The sequence below is a fragment of the Chiloscyllium plagiosum genome, unplaced genomic scaffold, assembly GCF_037043375.1.
Source record: "Chiloscyllium plagiosum isolate Xiang-an unplaced genomic scaffold, Cpla_swu_hap1 HiC_scaffold_21, whole genome shotgun sequence".
In the NCBI taxonomy this organism is placed as follows: Eukaryota; Metazoa; Chordata; class Chondrichthyes; order Orectolobiformes; family Hemiscylliidae; genus Chiloscyllium; species Chiloscyllium plagiosum.
Window position 1 is genome coordinate 34748346 of NW_028270159.1, and position 17817 is coordinate 34766162.

The following is a 17817-nucleotide window of genomic DNA, read 5'->3' on the forward strand; positions in this document are numbered from 1 at the left end:
GTACTCTTTGCCTCTCAATAAAAAAAGGAACAAGTTAGAGGTTAAAGAAAATAAATAGTTTGATCAAAGTTAGCATAGTTTAGATATAAATTCCCTTCCCATATACAACTCCAACCTGATCTTTTTATAATGGAGAAAGTGCTGGGATGAATTATTAAGATATCAGTACAAAAGTATAGAATGACAGTAAAAGGAATATGCTGAAGTCAAAATAAGATGGCGAAAAGCAGGTGGTGCCTAAATTTGGCAGTTTTCTGTGAAATGCAGCTCAATTAGTGGATAGGAATGTTGTTAACATCAGGGTCTGGGTTTTGACCTCGGAGGCAGGTAGCTCAATTCTGAAAATTTCCCATAATAAATAATAAAAACAAGGGAAGTGTTGGAGAACCTCAACAGGTCTAGCAGCATCTGTAGTGAGAGGGAAAAACATTTTTTTTATTCGCTCATAGGATGTAGTTGGTTTATGGCTGGGGCAGCATTTATTGACCACCCCTAGTTGCCCTTGAGGATGTTGTGGTGAGCTGCCTTCTTGACCCGCTGCAGTTCATGTGCTGAAAATAGACACACAATATCATTTTAACATTTCATGGTTGTAATGAGTTCTTCAGGACAGAATGTTTAAACACTGATTTTTGATTTGATTTAGGGCTTGATCCGTCTCATTGTAAAGTCTCTCAAATTGTGAGATTTTACAGGATTTTAACAGAATAAACTTAGGCCGACTGATCTTAAAAACAGATGCTGAGGGGTGGGTGTGGAGGTGATTGGTCGGAACACATGATTTAGTTGCTTGGAACTTGTTTCAAATTCTTCTACAAGATTTCAAGTACTGTACCTCTCACACCCCCTCACCACAACAAACCCACCATGGTCCCCTCATATGCTGCATGTTAATCCATTCTCCCTGTTCCACTGTCTCCGTCACTACTGTTGCAATGAAGCCAGCTTTGACAAGGGGGCCTCCAAAATGCCCACCTTATTCCTCAGCGGAGGATTCCCCACCACCATAGTTGACAGGGCCCTCAGCCATGTCCAACCCATTTCCTGCACTTTGGTCCTCAACCCCTCTCTTCCCTCCCACAATAATGATAGGGTCCCCCTCTTCCTCACCTACCATCCTACCAAGATCCATGTCCAAAGGATCATCAGTTCCATCACCTCCAGCAGCATACCACCACTAGACATATATTCCCATCCACTCCCTTGTTAACCTTTCATAGGGATCATTCCCTCTGGGATACCCTAGCCCACTCCTCCTCCACTCCCAACATCTCCTCACAGCCGCGCAGCACCTATCCCTGCAACCTCTCTCTTCACACCTCTCTCCTCACCGTCCAAGACTTCAGGCATACCTTCCAGGTGAAGCAACAATTTACCTGCACTTCACTGAATCTAGTGTGCTGCATTCGCTGCTCACTTTGTAGTCTCCTCTACATTAGGGAGACAAAGCTCAGAATGGGCATTTGCCTCGCAGAACACCGACATTTTGTCTGCAGAAATGACCCTTAGACAAGAGCATTTAGCAGCCAGTAAGATTAAGTTCATGAGTTCACTGTCTTCTGGGGTGCCTCCTGTCAATTACGAGAAAAAATATACAGGTGAGGACACATGTTCTGATCTCAACTACATGAGCTGCTTTTGTGAGCATAAGAGGAATAGTTAGCAAGTTTGCAGATGATACCAAATTGGAGGTGTAGTGGACAGCGAAGAAGATTACCTCAGATTGCAATGGGATCTTGGTGAGGAAGAGGGGGACCCTATCATTATTGTGGGAGGGAAGAGAGGGGTTGAGGACCAAAGTGCAGGAAATGGGTTGGACATGGCTGAGGGCCCTGTCAACTATGGTGGTGGGGAATCCTCCGCTGAGGAATAAGGTGGGCATTTTGGAGGCCCCCTTGTCAAAGCTGGCCTCATTGCAACAGTAGTGACGGAGACAGTGGAACTGGGAGAATGGGTTAACATGCAGCATATGAGGGGACCATGGTGGGTTTGTTGTGGTGAGGGGGTGTGATAGGTACAGTACCTGAAATCTTGTAGAAGAATTTGAAACAAGTTCCAAGCAACTAAATCATGTGTTCCGAGGATTTGAGCTGTAGGGAGAGGTTGAATAGGCTGGGGCTCTTTTCCCTGGACCGTCGGAAGCTGAGGGGTTGTCTTATAGAGCTTTATAAAATCATGAGGGGCATGGATAGGATAAATAAACAAGGTCTTTTCCCTGGGGTGGGGGAGTTCAGAACTAGAGGGCATAGGTTTAGGGTGAGAGGGGAAAGATATAAAAGAGACCTAAGGGGTAACGTTTTCACACGTAGGGTGGTACATGTATGGAATGAGCTGCCAAAGGAAGTGATGGAGGCTAGTACAATTGTAACATTTAAAAGGCATTTGGATGGGTGTATGAATAGGAAGGATTTGGAGGGATATAGACCAGGTTCTGGCAGGTGGGACTAGACTGGATTGGGATATCTGGTCGGCATGGACGAGTTGGACCGAAGGGTCTGTTTCCGTGCTGTACATCTCTATGACTCTGTAACAACATATAATTATCACTCCTGTGACCTGTCTCTATGCAGTGTCAGTAATGAGTGTGTTCTGAAGTTTTTTTGTCATATTTCTAATTAAGGCCTTAAACCTGTTTATTTTAAACTGTTTGACACATAGCTTAAAATAATAGAGAACTTCATTCAAACACAGTCAGGCGCCTCATCAATATTATGCAGTGATTTCAGCTGACATTTTTCACTGGATTTACAGATACCCAGCAATATTAACAACACTACTTCAAAAAATAAGAGTTCTTAATTTAATTGTACTCCAGTTTAAGGTTAACATTTCAAAGCCATCACTTCTTTTGTAAATTTGTTTTTATGGTATTTTTTTCAAGGATCTGCAAAGTACTTCTCTGGTTCAGTTTAGCTTATTTAAAGTTGTAGTGTTTAAGCAGCTGTACTAATTTCCTGTTGCTTTTTCTATGCTGTGAGGTCTGAAATGTATCTCTGTCTAACTGATCACAAAATGCTAGTACATTTCATGAGCTTCATTGTTTTATTAAAAGTTCGGACATTGTGATGGAGTAGTTTCACATGAATATTTTTGAGGAGCTATATGAGTTTGGTAGAGGGTAAACCTGATGAGTGTTATCCGGGATGCTGGTCGACATCATTTTGTAGAAATACATATCACTGCCCTTAATTCTGCCACAAGTGGTCTAGAGTAAAATATAACCCTGTTGTAGCCAAGGTGCCACCATGTAACTGGGATTAGACCAGAATCACATCATTGGATTGAAAATCCATCATTTCTACAAATCTAGCTTATGCCATTTTTAAAAATATATTATGAATATCAGCAAACACAAATTGTTGGATTCATGAAAGTGATTTATTATGGCATAGACACCCATATTCTCTGGGTGTTTTTCATTTAATCTTTTGCTCGTTAAATTAGATACCCTTACCTTCCTTGGGAAGTCATCCGGGAGTTCATTTTGTGTTCAAAGAACTTACCTGAAATTAAAACCTGCAGGGAGTTTCTTACTTATAATGAAACACCGTGCAACCTGGAATGCAAAGTACAAAGGGCTGTTATCAAGAACCTCCTTAGAGACACTAAACCTTCTAAGTATTTAAGCCTAGAATACTTATAATATAATCATCAAATTCCACGTGTTGAGGATTCTGTATTCAGTGCTTTCCATGCATAGTTTCTGGGGATGACAGAAGATTTGATAATCTTTGTGTTGTAGAGGAATCACCGAGGTGGAAATTGATTGTAGTTAATCTTAGTGAATATGAGTTCAGAAGCTCACCTCTGGCTCAGATATGACAACAAGGCTACAAGCAGTCTGTTCAATCTCCAATTTTGTTTTTATTCATTCATGGATGCAGCATTACTGACTGGGTTAGTATTTATTGCCCATCCCTAGTTGCCCTTGAAAAGGCAGTGGTGAGCTGCTTCCTTCAACTTATGCAGTCCATTCGCTGTAGGTAGATCCACAATGCCATCAGGAAGGAAGGTCTTCAGCGACGGTGAAGAATCAGCTATGTTTTCCAAGTCAGGATGGTGAGTGGTTTGGAGGGAACTTGCAGGTGACAGTGGTCCCAAGTATCTGCTGCCCTTGTCCATCTGGACAATAGTGGTCATGGGTTTGGAAGGTACTATCCAAAAAGCCTTGGTGAATTTCTGCATTGCATCATGCCAATAGCATACTCTACTGCTACCAAGTGTAGGTGGTGGAGGAAGTGAATGTTTGTGGGTGTGGTGCTGATCAAGAAGGCTGCTTTATCCTGGATCGTATTAAGCTTCTAGAGTGTTGTTGGAGCTGCAATCATCCAGGCAAGTGAGGAGTATTCAGTCACAGTGCCGACTTGTGTCTTATAAATGATGCTTGGGCTTTGCAGAATCTGGAGGTGAGTTAATCACTGCAGCATTCTTCACCTCTGACCAGAAAGATGGGGTGGAGCTGGTGAGTAGGAATGAATTTCTGCTTTACGATTACTGAAATGTCAAACAAACATGGAGAGTTTGAGAGAGATGGTAGTCAGGCAGAATTGGCTGTATTCTGTACATATGTGACAGATCATGTTGCTGAGAGATGGTGCTGAGGGGCAGCATTTAGAAATAAAATAAGAAGGTTGGTAGTGCCAAGGACAGATCCTTGGAGACAGTAGAGGAAACTATGTAGAGGAGCGTGACGGAATACTCCCCAGTTGTTTGGGTGAATGAAGCTCCAATATCATTCAAGAAACTCAATACTATCCAGGACGAAGCAGCCTGCTTGACCAGCACCACATCTCTAAATATTCACCCACTCCATCACCTATACTTGGTAGCAGTGGCATATGCTATTGACAAGATGCAATGCAGAAATTCGCCGAGGCTCTTTGGACCGCACCTTCTAAACTTATGACCACTATCGCCAGGCAGACTGGAGCAGCAGATATTTGTGAACACCAACACTTGCAAGTTCCGTCCAAACCACTCACCATCCTGTAATGACAAGAGAAGCCATTAATGGTGATTACTGGCTAGTGTTACATGGATAAAAATTGAATTAAGGGAGTGAAGTCCTACTCCGCTAACTGTGGAAACACGTGATCAGCTGTGTTATACAAGCAAGTCCAGAGGATAAGGAGGGATTGTTTACCAATGTTACAGTCTCTTTGTGACTTTAAATGACCTATAAAGCAAATAATGGAAGTACTGTAAATAACAACAATGGATAATGTTTTTACAGAATAAATGCAGCCAAGTTATGTTGTGGGAATGTGTTATTTTAGTATTGCTCCCATGCTCAGTGATTTTATCCTTCATTTAGCCATCAATTTTGTGGGATGTGACTGGCTTTAATTCTTAGCAAAAGACCAACGCCATTGTGTATTCTGCTTATTTTAATACCTCAGTTATGCTAATATTGTGGTGAGATTCCTGAACCATTTCCTTTTGGAAAGGAAGAAACCTGACCTTACTTCATTTGGCTGGCCTGGAATTCAAATCCTGTATCAATACAGTTGACTCATCGCTGTTCTCTGATGGCTGGAAAGCCACTTCACTATCATAACTTTCTCAGGGAAACTTGAGAAGGATACTAAATTGTAATTTTCATGTGCTATGTTTATACAATTCCACTGACTTCCAGAAAAGGGAAAGCAATGCGATCTGTTTGATTGCACTTTCTGGAATGCCTTTGCACAATGGGGTGAGCGTTTGCTTGCCCTAGTCTAGGAGGTGGGAAGGGAATTAATAAAATATCAGGGAGCAATGTTGGGAAGGCTCCCAATGAAATTCCACCACTGTACCAACTGGAACTATTTAAGCAACTTTATTTAAGCAAATTCAGTGCAACAGAGAGTCACATTTCAGTTTGCCATTTATCGCGTGTGGCATGGTGACTCAGTGGTTAGCCCTGCTGCCTCATAGTGCCATGGAACCAGGTTCAATTCTACCCTTGGGTGTGTGGAATTTGCATGTTCTCCCCAGGAGCTTCACCGAGTACCTCCCACAATCCAAAACCATGCAATTTAGGTATATTGGCCATACTGAAATTCATAAAATTAGAGAATCCCTACACTGTAGAAAAGGCCACTTGTCTCATCAAGTCCCCATCAACCCTCTGAAGAGTGTGCCACCCAAACCCACCCCATCTCTATAACCTTGCATTTCCCATGGCCAATCCACCCAACCTGCACATCTTTGGACTGTGGGAGGCACCCAGAGGAAACCCATGGTGAGAATGTGCAAACTCCACACAGGCAGTTACCTGAGGGTGAAATTGAACCTGGTTTTTTAGATCTGTGAGGCAACAATGCTCACCACTGTGTCAAGCCCAGCGATACACAGGTTAGGTGGGTTAGTCATAGGAAGTATAGTGTTACAGAGTATGGTGGAGGGTTGGGGGTGGGTCTGAATGGGATGTTCTTTGGAGGGTTCAGTGTGGACTCGATGGGCCAAATGGTCTCCTTCCATACTGTAGGGATTCTGTGGTTCTATGTTCTATGATTCCATGTGGCAAGACTGCCAGGTGCAATAAGGTTGCCTCCTACCAGCTTCCCATGAGGGGAGTGGAGTTCCCACAGCATGAGGCTCAAAGAGAGGCTACAAAGAAAATTTAGTCCTCGGTGCCTTGCTAAATCTTTTAACTGTTTAAGGGATAAATTCTAATTCATCAAAAAATTCAAATTCTCCTCGAAGAAGGGTGGTGTCCTATGTGTGGACATTTCTGTCCTGTAGCTGTGCAAACCCAAGGAAGCCTTTTGAAGTTTCTTATAAAGATTGACTTCAAGTTTGCCCACTCTAATTATTTTGTTTCAGATATAGATTCAAATCATGTTCACAGGCCCCCAGTTTGTTATAACTCGTCCCAACTTTTTATGCTTCCAGACTGGATATCCCAAACTGACAAACTCCCCAGTGATGGGGGCTGAACTGGTTCCATTCTTTAGTCACCCACCCCTGGTTGGTCATAGCATGTTAATTTCTAAAGGCCCCCCTCCCCTGTCTCCCTTACCAAGTGTTTTACATGGAACCAATGTAAGGTAAAAACAATGACTGCAGCTGCCTGAACTGCTGTGCTCTTCCAGCACCACTAATCCAGAATCTGGAACCAATGTAACCCTGGTCTTTGTTGAGTTAACAAATGACTGAGTTTATTCATTACTAAATGTAATCATGTGACACAGATACACATGTGACAAGGAATAGCAGACAAGACCAAGGAAATATCAAAGTTAAAAGAGATATATAGATCAGTAGCAGAATTCTGTGAAGATTAGACACTGTCTATTGTCACTGTTATGTTGGGTGACAGCGGGAATTGAAAGAGGGGAGCGATTGATTTGGAAATAGTCAGCTGGAAGATTTTTGTCCTGTTTTCCTTCGGCTCTGTTTCACTTTCTTTCTAGCTTTCAACAAAGAATGAGAAATATGTTATTTTTAATTTGAGATGCAGGAGTGTTTGATGCAGGGCTATGACTTTCATAACACACTAGTCCACTAATGCATGCTGATAAGATAAACTTTTTTCTTTTGAATTCTCGAAAGGGTATAACACAAACATGTCTGCATTTTTTGACATGATCTGTAGTATGTGCCTTCCTGCTCAAGGGGAGTGGGTCAAGGTCAGTTCCTTGCTAACTCTGTAACCACAGGTGATCACAGACCAGTTTGTTTTGATTTTCATCTCATCTGAAATAACTCCACAGAGGTTGGAAATCCATCACTGATTCACCCTTAGAGTCAATAGATATAAAGCTGGAAAAGCACAGCAGGACAGACAGTATCCGAGGAGCAGAAAAGTCAACATTTCAGCCTGAAACATTTGACTTTCCTGCTCCTTGGATGCTGTCTAATCTACTGTGCTTTTCCATCTCCACAGCTATTGATTCTGGCTTCCAACATCTGCAGTCTTTACTGACTCCAAGTCACCGTTTGTTTACACTTGCATAGCCCTTGAGATCTGTGTGGAAAGAACCCCTGACACTCCTGTTTATACCTGTCAGCCAGGGCTCCCTGATTGGACCAGGTTAACAGCCCCAGTCAGAGAATCATTCTGAGGTCCATCTGGCTGACCTTGTTAGAATCATTACATCTACCTTTGAAAGATTGCTCTTTAAAGTTCCCTTGGAATCTTCATTCTATATTCTAGGGTTTCTTCTTTGAAAGCTGGTGAATGTATCCACAGTTACTTTTTGACTGTATGTTCTGTTTATAAAAATATAAATTACAAGTTCAACATACCAGTCTGCACATTGGGATTCTGAATGTTTGTCATGACAATATCAGGGTATTCCTTTACAATGAATTATTAATTGAACTCCTAAATATCCGGGAAGATGAAAACCCATGTTGTTCCTTTACATTTCGTTCACTTTTATCACACCTGCACCAGCTGAGTCTATCTCTTGAATGTTTTTGGAGGACAGTAACTCATTCATGCACAGGACAACACTAATGTTTGCCTCTTCTTCCCTGGTCCATAATTAATGAGCCTAATGCAAGTATTTTGGTGGGAATTTGGACTTACAGAGAAATGTGCCTTGAATGTCGTGCACACTGATGAGTCAGAAAAACCACTCAGCTTCTCCCTCAATCCTTCAAACTCAGACCAACATTTAATAGTGGGGATTTTAAGTTTATAATACATTGTAGGTTTTGTGCTTTGCCTTAATTAAATCCCAATTTAGGTATTAACAAGGATTTCATAAATAAATGTTGTTTCAGAAGTGCGGTATCTCCGTTTCAATGGTCTACCTGTCATTCTCAGAAGTTTGAGATCAAGAGTTAAGTGATATTTGTTTTGGAAAGAGGTTGCAAATCCCTATAGAATATTCCGCTTGTTTGAAGTCTTAATCTTTTTCAGAACAAAATAAATAATAATCTCAACTTCCAGCCATTTCTATTTGATTTTCTGTGGAAAGTTAATTACAGCACAAGAAATGAATGAAAGAACATAGTGATCGAGAGAAAGGAAATACCAACACGTTGGAAAGAAATGGGTCAATTAGAGGTGCAATATACTAATGTGCTGATGTGGAGTTAGACAGTGGGCTTGTGACAAATTTTTCCCAAGTATTCTGAACTTATTGGTGGTCGGTAGGATATACCTCAAGTGAGGCTACAGGACTCTAATTCAAAAAAAGATCAGGATCGTGTGCTATAGCTTGGCAGAGATCGTGATCCTTATTGCTGTTGCAGACTTTCAGCATGAGGAATGCTCACTGATTAAGGAAAATAAAGATGGAGCTGAAATTAAAGCAAAAATGGTGTAGTGAAAGGCTGGGTCTTTGTATTTTGATAATGGAAAAGGGTATAAGCTAAAACTTGAGCAATTTAATACAAAAACAGCTAAATATTTATTTTCATGTTAATCAAATACAAAGTGAAATAATGAAGGAACAGCGCCATTATGGCTGTGTTGCAGTTGTGGCCGTTGGTGGGACGACATGTGTACAGTACTGGTCACCCTACTTATGGGAGGATGTTAATGTGTGGGAAGCATTTCAGAAAATGTTACTCCATTAGTACCTGGAATGAGCAGATTGTTTTGTTAGAAGAAGTTAGAAAGGCTTGACCCCTAACCTCTGGAATTTAGAAGAGTCAGTTGACTAAAACTTGAGCAATTTAATACAAAAACAGCTAAATATTTATTTTCATGTTAATCAAATACAAAGTGAAATAATGAAGGAACAGCGCCATTATGGCTGTGTTGCAGTTGTGGCCGTTGGTGGGACGATATGTGTACAGTACTGGTCACCCTACTTATGGGAGGATGTTAATGTGTGGGAAGCATTTCAGAAATGTTACTCCAATAGTACCTGGAATGAGCAGATTGTTTTGTTAGAAGAAGTTAGAAAGGCTTGACCTGTAACCTCTGGAATTTAGAAGAGTCAGTTGAATGTGGAAAGGATGTTTCCTCTTGTGGGAGAACCTAAAATGGGGGATCATATTTCAAAATAAAAGGGCATCCACTTTAGAACAGAATGAGGAGAATTTTCTTTCCTCTAAGAGGGCTGTGAGTCTTCAGAAATGCCTTCCTCACTAGGCGGTGGATGTAGAATCTGTTTAAGACAGAGGTAGATAAATTTGTGATTATCAAGGGAATGAAAGGTTACCAGCGATGTGCGTCAGGATAAAATCAGATCGGGCATGATCTCATCTCATTGAATGGCAGCAAAAGCTCGAAGGGCTAAGTGACCTACCCATGTTTCTTCTTTATTTGTTCATTTGCAAAAACAAAATAATAGCAGAGGCATTTTTTTTAATCTGCATGAGGTTTTGGACGGATTCATTTTAGACATTTAATTTCTTGTCTAAAAATGATGACCAAATACTCATTCATTTCTTGATATATGCTAGTGATTGGTTCCCAGTAACATATTTGCCTCTGTGTGACTGTTAATTTAGAACAGAGAGCAGATGCAGGGGAAAGAATCTCAGAATGAGTGAGAAGGGAGAACAACATTCTTATTGCGTTTCTAGAGAACGCTTTAAGCATATGTTTTTAAAGCTTGTAACTAATCCAGGGATGAGTTCCATTGAAAACAGTGGTGCTATTGCACTTTCATGTTGATGTGATTTCTACAATAAACAGTAATAAAACATCACTTGCCATGAAATCCATGGGAGCGGCTCAGAGATATTTTACAGGCTTAATAGTGGCACTGAATTGCCGTGGAGCAGTTGTATGGTCACGATCCAGCAACTAAATAAAAACTGAAAGAACTGCAGATGCTGTAAATCAGAAGGAAAAACAGAAATTGCTGGAAAAGCTCAGCACCCTGGTTCTGAAGAAGGTCACTGGACCCGAAATGTTAACTCTGATTTCTTTCCACAGATGCTGTTCACTTCCTGGTTTAGATTCTATGTCTCACTAAGAGTTCTTCAAATTGATTGGGTAAAGAGTCAGGTAGCTGCTTGAACAAAAACAGAAATTGCTGGAAAAGCTCAGCAGGTCTGACAACATCTGTGGAAAGAAATCAGAGTTAACATTTCGGGTCCAGTGACCTTCTTCAGAACCAGGGTGCTGAGCTTTTCCAGCAATTTCTGCTTTTGTTCAAGCAGCGACCTGACTCTTTACCCAATCTATTTGAAGAACTCTTAGTGAGACATAGAATCTAAACCAGGAAGTGAACTTGTCCATTTTGACAGGAAGTTTAAAAGGGAACATATTTTTAAATGGTGAGAGATTGCTAAAGTCTGAGGCACAGAGAAATCTGGATGTCCTGGTAAATGAATCACAAAATAGTTTGTATGCAGGCATGTCAAGTAATTAGGAAGGCAAATGAAGGAGGTTCTTATTTTTTTGCAAGGGAATGGAATGGAATGTAAAAGCAAGGATGTCTTACTGCAGTTGTACTGGGTGTTGGTGAGACCATATCTAAAATACTGTTTTGATCTCTTTCTTTAAGAAAAGACATAATTGCATTAGATGCAGCTGACCACAGGTTCACTTGGCTAATGTCCAGGATGGATGGGCTATGAAGGAAGGTTGGACAAAAACAGAAACTCAGCAGGTCTGGCAGCAATTGTGGGAAGAAAACACAGTTGACGTTTTGAGTCCAGTACCCCTTCTTCACAACCATTCTGAAGGAATCTGCTTGTGTTGACCTGTTCCCTATTCCTTGGTCCAAAGTTGTCTGCTGGTAGATCTGGCTCAGGAAGGCTGCTACATATGAGACACTGAGTTGGAAGTTGGCAATATGTGAGTTGACCAAGTCCTCAGAAAATGGGTAAGGGAAGAGCAGCTCATTTGGCTTGTGGATTTTTCTGAGTCAGCAGATGTGTGGGGTGAGTGATGTTTGTGAGGACATAAGTAGGGGAAGAGTGTTGAGTGCAGGGTTCCAGCACTGATGCATTTTGTTTACTTTAGTTGAGAGTCAACAAGACAGGTGTGTGTGTGCGTGCGCGTGCGGACAGTGGGGGGTATCTTTCGCCAGACCACTACTCCATAGTACTTGGCTGTGGATGGAGAAAATGCTGAGAAAATGCGGTATACGCAAAAGATCGAGTAGGTATGGTTATCGTTTCTGGTTTTGACTTTAACCGCTGTTTTCTCCAAATATCCTCAGAGGCACAAAACCCACTTCTACTCCAAGGGATGTGGGGTTCAGCAGTATTCAATATTCTACCATGCCTTACAGGTCTTCCATGTTTTTACTAACAAGAAAAGAATAGCTCAGAAAGGAAAACAGAAATTGCTGGAAAACCTCAGAATCTCATCTGTGGGAATAGTGCCAAACTATTTTGAAAAAGTGAAGATTCAAAATACAGGAAACATGTTCTCTCAGTGTCAACATAATTGGTGTTATGAGCAAGAGATCGTTGTCCTTATTATGGCACCAAGGATATTTATGGTACTTGCATGAAATTCCTTTCTCCAGTACTTTAACAGGAACATTATCTTTTGTACATTGATTAAGGTTCCCGTTAAAGTAGGGAAGTAGGGTGCTCTTTACAAATACAGTATATACTCATGCTTTAGTCTCCATGACATCATTTCAAGAACCCTGTTATTTGTGTTGGCTCACGTGACAAAGAGAAAGGGGAAACAAAGTGATCTATATATAGAGATAAAGCAAAATGAATATTCAGAAAGAAACTATCAAATTGTCAAAATAAACCACTTAGCAGGTAACTATGTTAACATTTGACTTCAAAAACAAGGAACGCTGACAAATATTTCCAAAGTATCAACCTGGGCCAAATGAAATAATGAAAATATGGCCAATGAAACGTTTTGAAAATTTATATTCTGGAACTGAAGCGCAGAATGCAAAAGGTGAATTAAACCGTAACTTTCAGCTGAATTTTCCACACTATTGAATAGTCTTCAGCAGATCAGTTCCTCAGAACCAAATCTCTCATCACATAATGCAGATTTGGCACTCCCACCAATTATGCATATCCGCAGCTCCTGCTGCCAGAGGGTCTGCTGGCATGCTTGTCATGCCATCTCACACAGCCACTGAATCACGTTTGTAACCGCTCTGTGTTATTTGTTATCTGCTGTGCCTAACTGCTGACTCCTAGCTCTTTCTGCTATCTTCAACTTTGCCTTTTAAAAGTTATCCCTGTACCATTTCAGCTTTGATTCCAAACAGCTTAAATACTGATATTTTCTTTCCTGGATTTCACTTTCGAGCATTCTTTTAGCTCTTGCAATTCAGCTACTTCATCATCGGTCTGGAAGTGCATATGTAGAACTTTTCGCATCTGTCTTACCATTGTAAGATTTGAAAGTATTTATATAGTTTAACTTGATTTTGCATGCCTATTAAAAGTCTTGAATTAACCTTTTCAAATTGTTTAGTTCACGTTCTTTAAATTGAACAGACTTATGCAATCAGGCAAGAGTGTAAACTGAGTTAATAAATAATATTAAATTTTATTAGGTGTAGTCAAGTACTGTAAAATAATACTTTCATCTCACAACTAAAGACACTAAGAAAGGAAACAAAATGTATACTTTAAAGACTTTACGCTGAACAGAATCCGGCTCATGAACTGGAAGCTTTTCCTCATTTGAGACTAAATGCCTCCAGTTTCGGAATGAGGGGGGCAAGACTCGCAGACAGAAAAATCTACCTGAAGAATTGCTCTCACTAACTGGTGTTCATTAAGATCGATCTAAATCCCAGCCTGGGGCAGGAATACTCTCTGACTACAGGATAAATGAAGTATTCAAAATCATGGCTCCCAAAACCTTTTTGGACTCAATTATGGGATTAACCACAATCTGTTTAATTAAAAGTTGTTGAAATCTAATTTGTTTGTAACGTGGTCATTGTCAATTTGATTGGATGTGCATCCATTGCCTTAAACACCAAGATAATTAAATGTTTTAGCATGTTAATCTATCTTGAAATCAAACAGGCCTTTATTCATTAGTGTGTCTATGGTTTAAGGGCAATGCTATTAATAAGACTCTGGAGGCGTCTTATACCTTCATTTCCCTTGTGGCAATGCATTCATAAGATACAGTTAATGTAATTAGCAGAAATAAATTAAAATGCAGCCTTAATACTTATTGCTTATTTTTCGATTATATCATAATTGAGATTTTCATCAAATTGGTCACCTGTTGCTTGTTGTTGGCTACTATGTAAGAGGAAAGAAACCGTCTTATAATATTTGTATTCTGCCATTCTAGTGGTTTGTCACAGCATGTGACAGCACAAGATGGCTTCTCTCCGAGATAATGATTAATATTATAAGACGGTTTCTTTCCCTTGTTAGACTAGCAGTAGATTTACATTGTACAAAGTCTCTGAAAATGTCCGTGGTAAACAAATTAAACGTAAACATAAAAGTCTAAAATAAAACCAAGGTCTAAGCAGCATGTACATCTCAAAGGCCTCAATTTCTTCCACAGGTCTTTATTTATTGTGTAGGTTTTTGTGGCATACAGGAAGGTGGATTGAACGTAGCATCTTATGAGGCTTTTCTTCCTTTTAGAAGCTTGAGTTTTCTTGATATTAACACATCCTACATCTTCACCAAATTATTTATATATCTGCCCTTCTAACTTCTGCATCACATCTGCTATTTTCTGTTATAATTTATCCTAAATAGAGAAATTTCTCTAAATGTCCACTTCAATCTTCACTCTAGCTTTTTTGAATGTATTCTTTCTGAAGATCATAGCTTTACTGTTCAGGTTTACTTGCTTAGGAACAACTTTTCCAAACAGGACATTGGTTAGGCCATTTTTGGAGTATTACATACAATTCTGATCCCCCTGCTATAGGAAAGAAGTTGTGAAACTTAAAAGGGTTCAGAAAAGATTTACAAGGATGTTGCCTAGGTTAAAGGGTTTGAGCTATAGGGAAAGGCTGTTTAGGGTGAGGCTATTTTCCCTGGCGTGTCAGAGGCTGAGGGGTGACCTTACAGAGGTTTATAAAATGATGAGGGGCATGGATAGGGTGAATAGACAAGGTTTTTTCCCTCGAGTGGGAGACTCCAAAACTAGAGGGCATAGGTTTAAGGTGAGAGAGAAAGGATTTAAAAGGGACGTAAGGGTGGTGCGTGTATGGAATAAATTGCCAGATGAAGTGGTAGAGGCCGGTACAATTACAACATTTAAAAGGCATCTGGAAGGGTACATGAATAGGAAGGCTTTGGTGCTGGCAAATGGGATTAGATTTATTTAGGATATTTGGTGGGCAAGGACGAGTTGGACAGAAGGGTCTGTTTCCATGCTATACATCTCTATGACTCTGTGACTCAATGCAATGGATTACTGCATTTGTGGCTAGGAAGGAGATTTGAGAAGTTTCATTCTTGTGTCTGATAATCAGGTGACTAATTTATCCTGCTTAATATCAGTGAATTTGTACACTTGCCCTGCACCTTGCTGCTCCAATAATGTAACTTTACGTAAAATATGCCAGACATACTAGCGTCTTCTCGAATCCCCTGAAGACAGATCATGTGACTTCTTAATAACTCTGGTCACGATTATATCTCACAATTAATAAATGAACTTCATGTTTTCCAGGTCAGCCAGTTGTACAATTTGTCTTTATTCCCCCAGGTGCAGAAAACCTTTATCCCCTTTGTGAATAATCACAGCATTTAATCACATGAATCACAGCAAAGAGATTAGATGGAAAAAAATAATCCAGAGCTCTTTACCTTGAGTATTCTTTGGAAAGAAGACACAAAGTTTCATCTAGAAATTGCTTTGAAAGTATTTCGGAAGAGTTAACTAGCCTGACTGTTCTGATAAAACATGTTACCAAGAGATTCACAGGTTGGAATAAACTCAAAAATGCCTGTAATCTCTTCCTGTTAATTGCAATGTGTCAATGAGCACTTTTAAAAAGAACTAAAGCCTGAATTTCTGAATGAGATTGAGTTTCCCCCATGTGTCTGCAAGTAAGTTTTCAATAAATAGCGATGCTCTGAACTGTGAATTGAGCTGAAGTTGCTATATGTTATTTGTTTGTGTACGTTAATATTAGAGATTTCAGCATCAATACTCTGCATCATGTGAGAATCTCTTTAGACACTGAGTTATTTTAAGATATTCCAAGTTCCAGTTGATATCAAAAAGGGCAACATAGCAGGATTTCATTTTTAAGCTGTTTAATAGGATGATATAATAGGATGTGAATGTACTAATGATGGTAATGAAGTACTTTGATAACAGAAGAGCAGTAGAAAGCAGACTAGGGAGAAGCATGCAGAGGAATAGGAGTGGAACTCCGTATGAGAGAGCTGAATTTAGTAACATGATTGCCAGTACTGAAGAGAAGAAAAGACTTACCTTAGAATAAGGACAAACTAGGGATGCTACAGATGAAGACTAGGCAAAACAGAGCAGCCTGTGAGAGTGCAAGTGTAGACACCGAACACCCATGGGAACTAAGAAAGTAAAGTATCCATAAAGACATAAACAGCTGCAGTATGGTCACTACAGGATTCTCTGTAAGCATTGGGGCTCATTTGATTTCTAACAATAAAATTGCCTGCTTGTTGTCCAACAGTCATCAGAACTTGACTCTCTTTGTGTTGCTGAAATTAAAAACGCAGTGTCAAATCATAATAACTTCCAAATCATACAGTTATAACAACCAATGCTAAACTGGGAGTAAACATTCAGTGGCAAGGTGGACAGACTCTGGACTGAAAGAGAGTGGAATTCTCTGAAGGTGATATTCTTGTGCCTCTTTAATTCGATCAGGTACAGGCAGAGGTACTCTCTAAATAAGAAAACAGTGTTTCCAGCCAGCAATGTAAACAGAATTCTGCTGAAATGCAACTTGAAATCCAAGTACTGATCTCAGATAGCTAAATGTTGTATATATACATCTCTTATCTCAGCCAGAACGAAAGATATTGGCCAGAGTTCTAATTAGTTCTCAATTATTCTCCAGCATTATTTGTTGGGAATATACATGAGTAGGCATTAGCTGTGAACCTATACTGCAAACAGAAAAATAACTCACACATCAATAATGCTCACTTGATAATGTACAGTTAGATAGCCTTAGGACATTAGTTAAGAACCACATTGTCAGTGTCAGGAGTGAAGAAAATAGACAGCAAGAAAATAAGAGAATATTATGATTTTAGGCTCAATGGCAAAGTAGGAAGAGAAGGACGGTGAGACTCAGATAATGTCATTTCAAGAAAGGTATGTATGAGATGAATAACTTGGATTGTTGAGGTTGAACATTTCAGGGACTTTCTCTGCAGGAAAAAGCAGAGTGCTTTGGAGGATATTGTCTTCAGCTTAATGTAATTCATATCTAGTGAACCATGCATGATGGGATTGCTGGATCAAATGACTTTCATAAGAAATGCCATCATGTTTATTTCTGGTATTCAGTTTGTATATTCGTGCAAACACTACAATGATGCAACGTCTATGCTATTATATGACTTACCCAGGAAGCTACCAGGTACCAGGTACCTGATCGGATGCTGGAGATTAGAGTTGAAGAGTATGTTGCTGGAAAATCACAGCAGGTCAGGCAGCATCCGAGGTGCAGGAGAATCAACATTTCGAGCATAATCCCAAGCTACCAGTCTATCAAAAAGTTTATTAAAGTATTCAAATCACCATTATAATTTAATAAGCTTCAGTAACAGCAAGCAGCCCTGTGTGTGAAGTGAGAACATAACATTCTGGTTGGATTTGCAATTGACCCATTAGATTCTGTAACCAGTTATATAACTGGTTTTGAAAGGTCACTGTTTAGTTTAACAAGACAAGGAAGAAGGTGAGGAGAGCACTTCATTTACTGTTAATTGATACAATTCTCTTCTTGACTTGTCTTTCAACATAATTCTGAATGAATAGAAAGAACTAACATTTGT

At 39.9% G+C, this 17817-nt stretch overlaps 1 protein-coding gene across 1 annotated transcript in view; it reads left to right on the forward strand.

Moving 5' to 3' along the window:
* Window positions 1-1498: 1498 nt before the first annotated feature.
* The window catches only part of LOC122564606 (uncharacterized), a 272583-nt gene continuing 256264 nt past the window's right edge, over window positions 1499-17817 (forward strand). Inside the window, exon 1 of the mRNA XM_087998687.1 lies at window positions 1499-1598. Within this exon, the coding sequence (XP_087854813.1) occupies window positions 1499-1598 (100 nt within the window). The remainder of the gene's footprint in view (window positions 1599-17817) is intronic.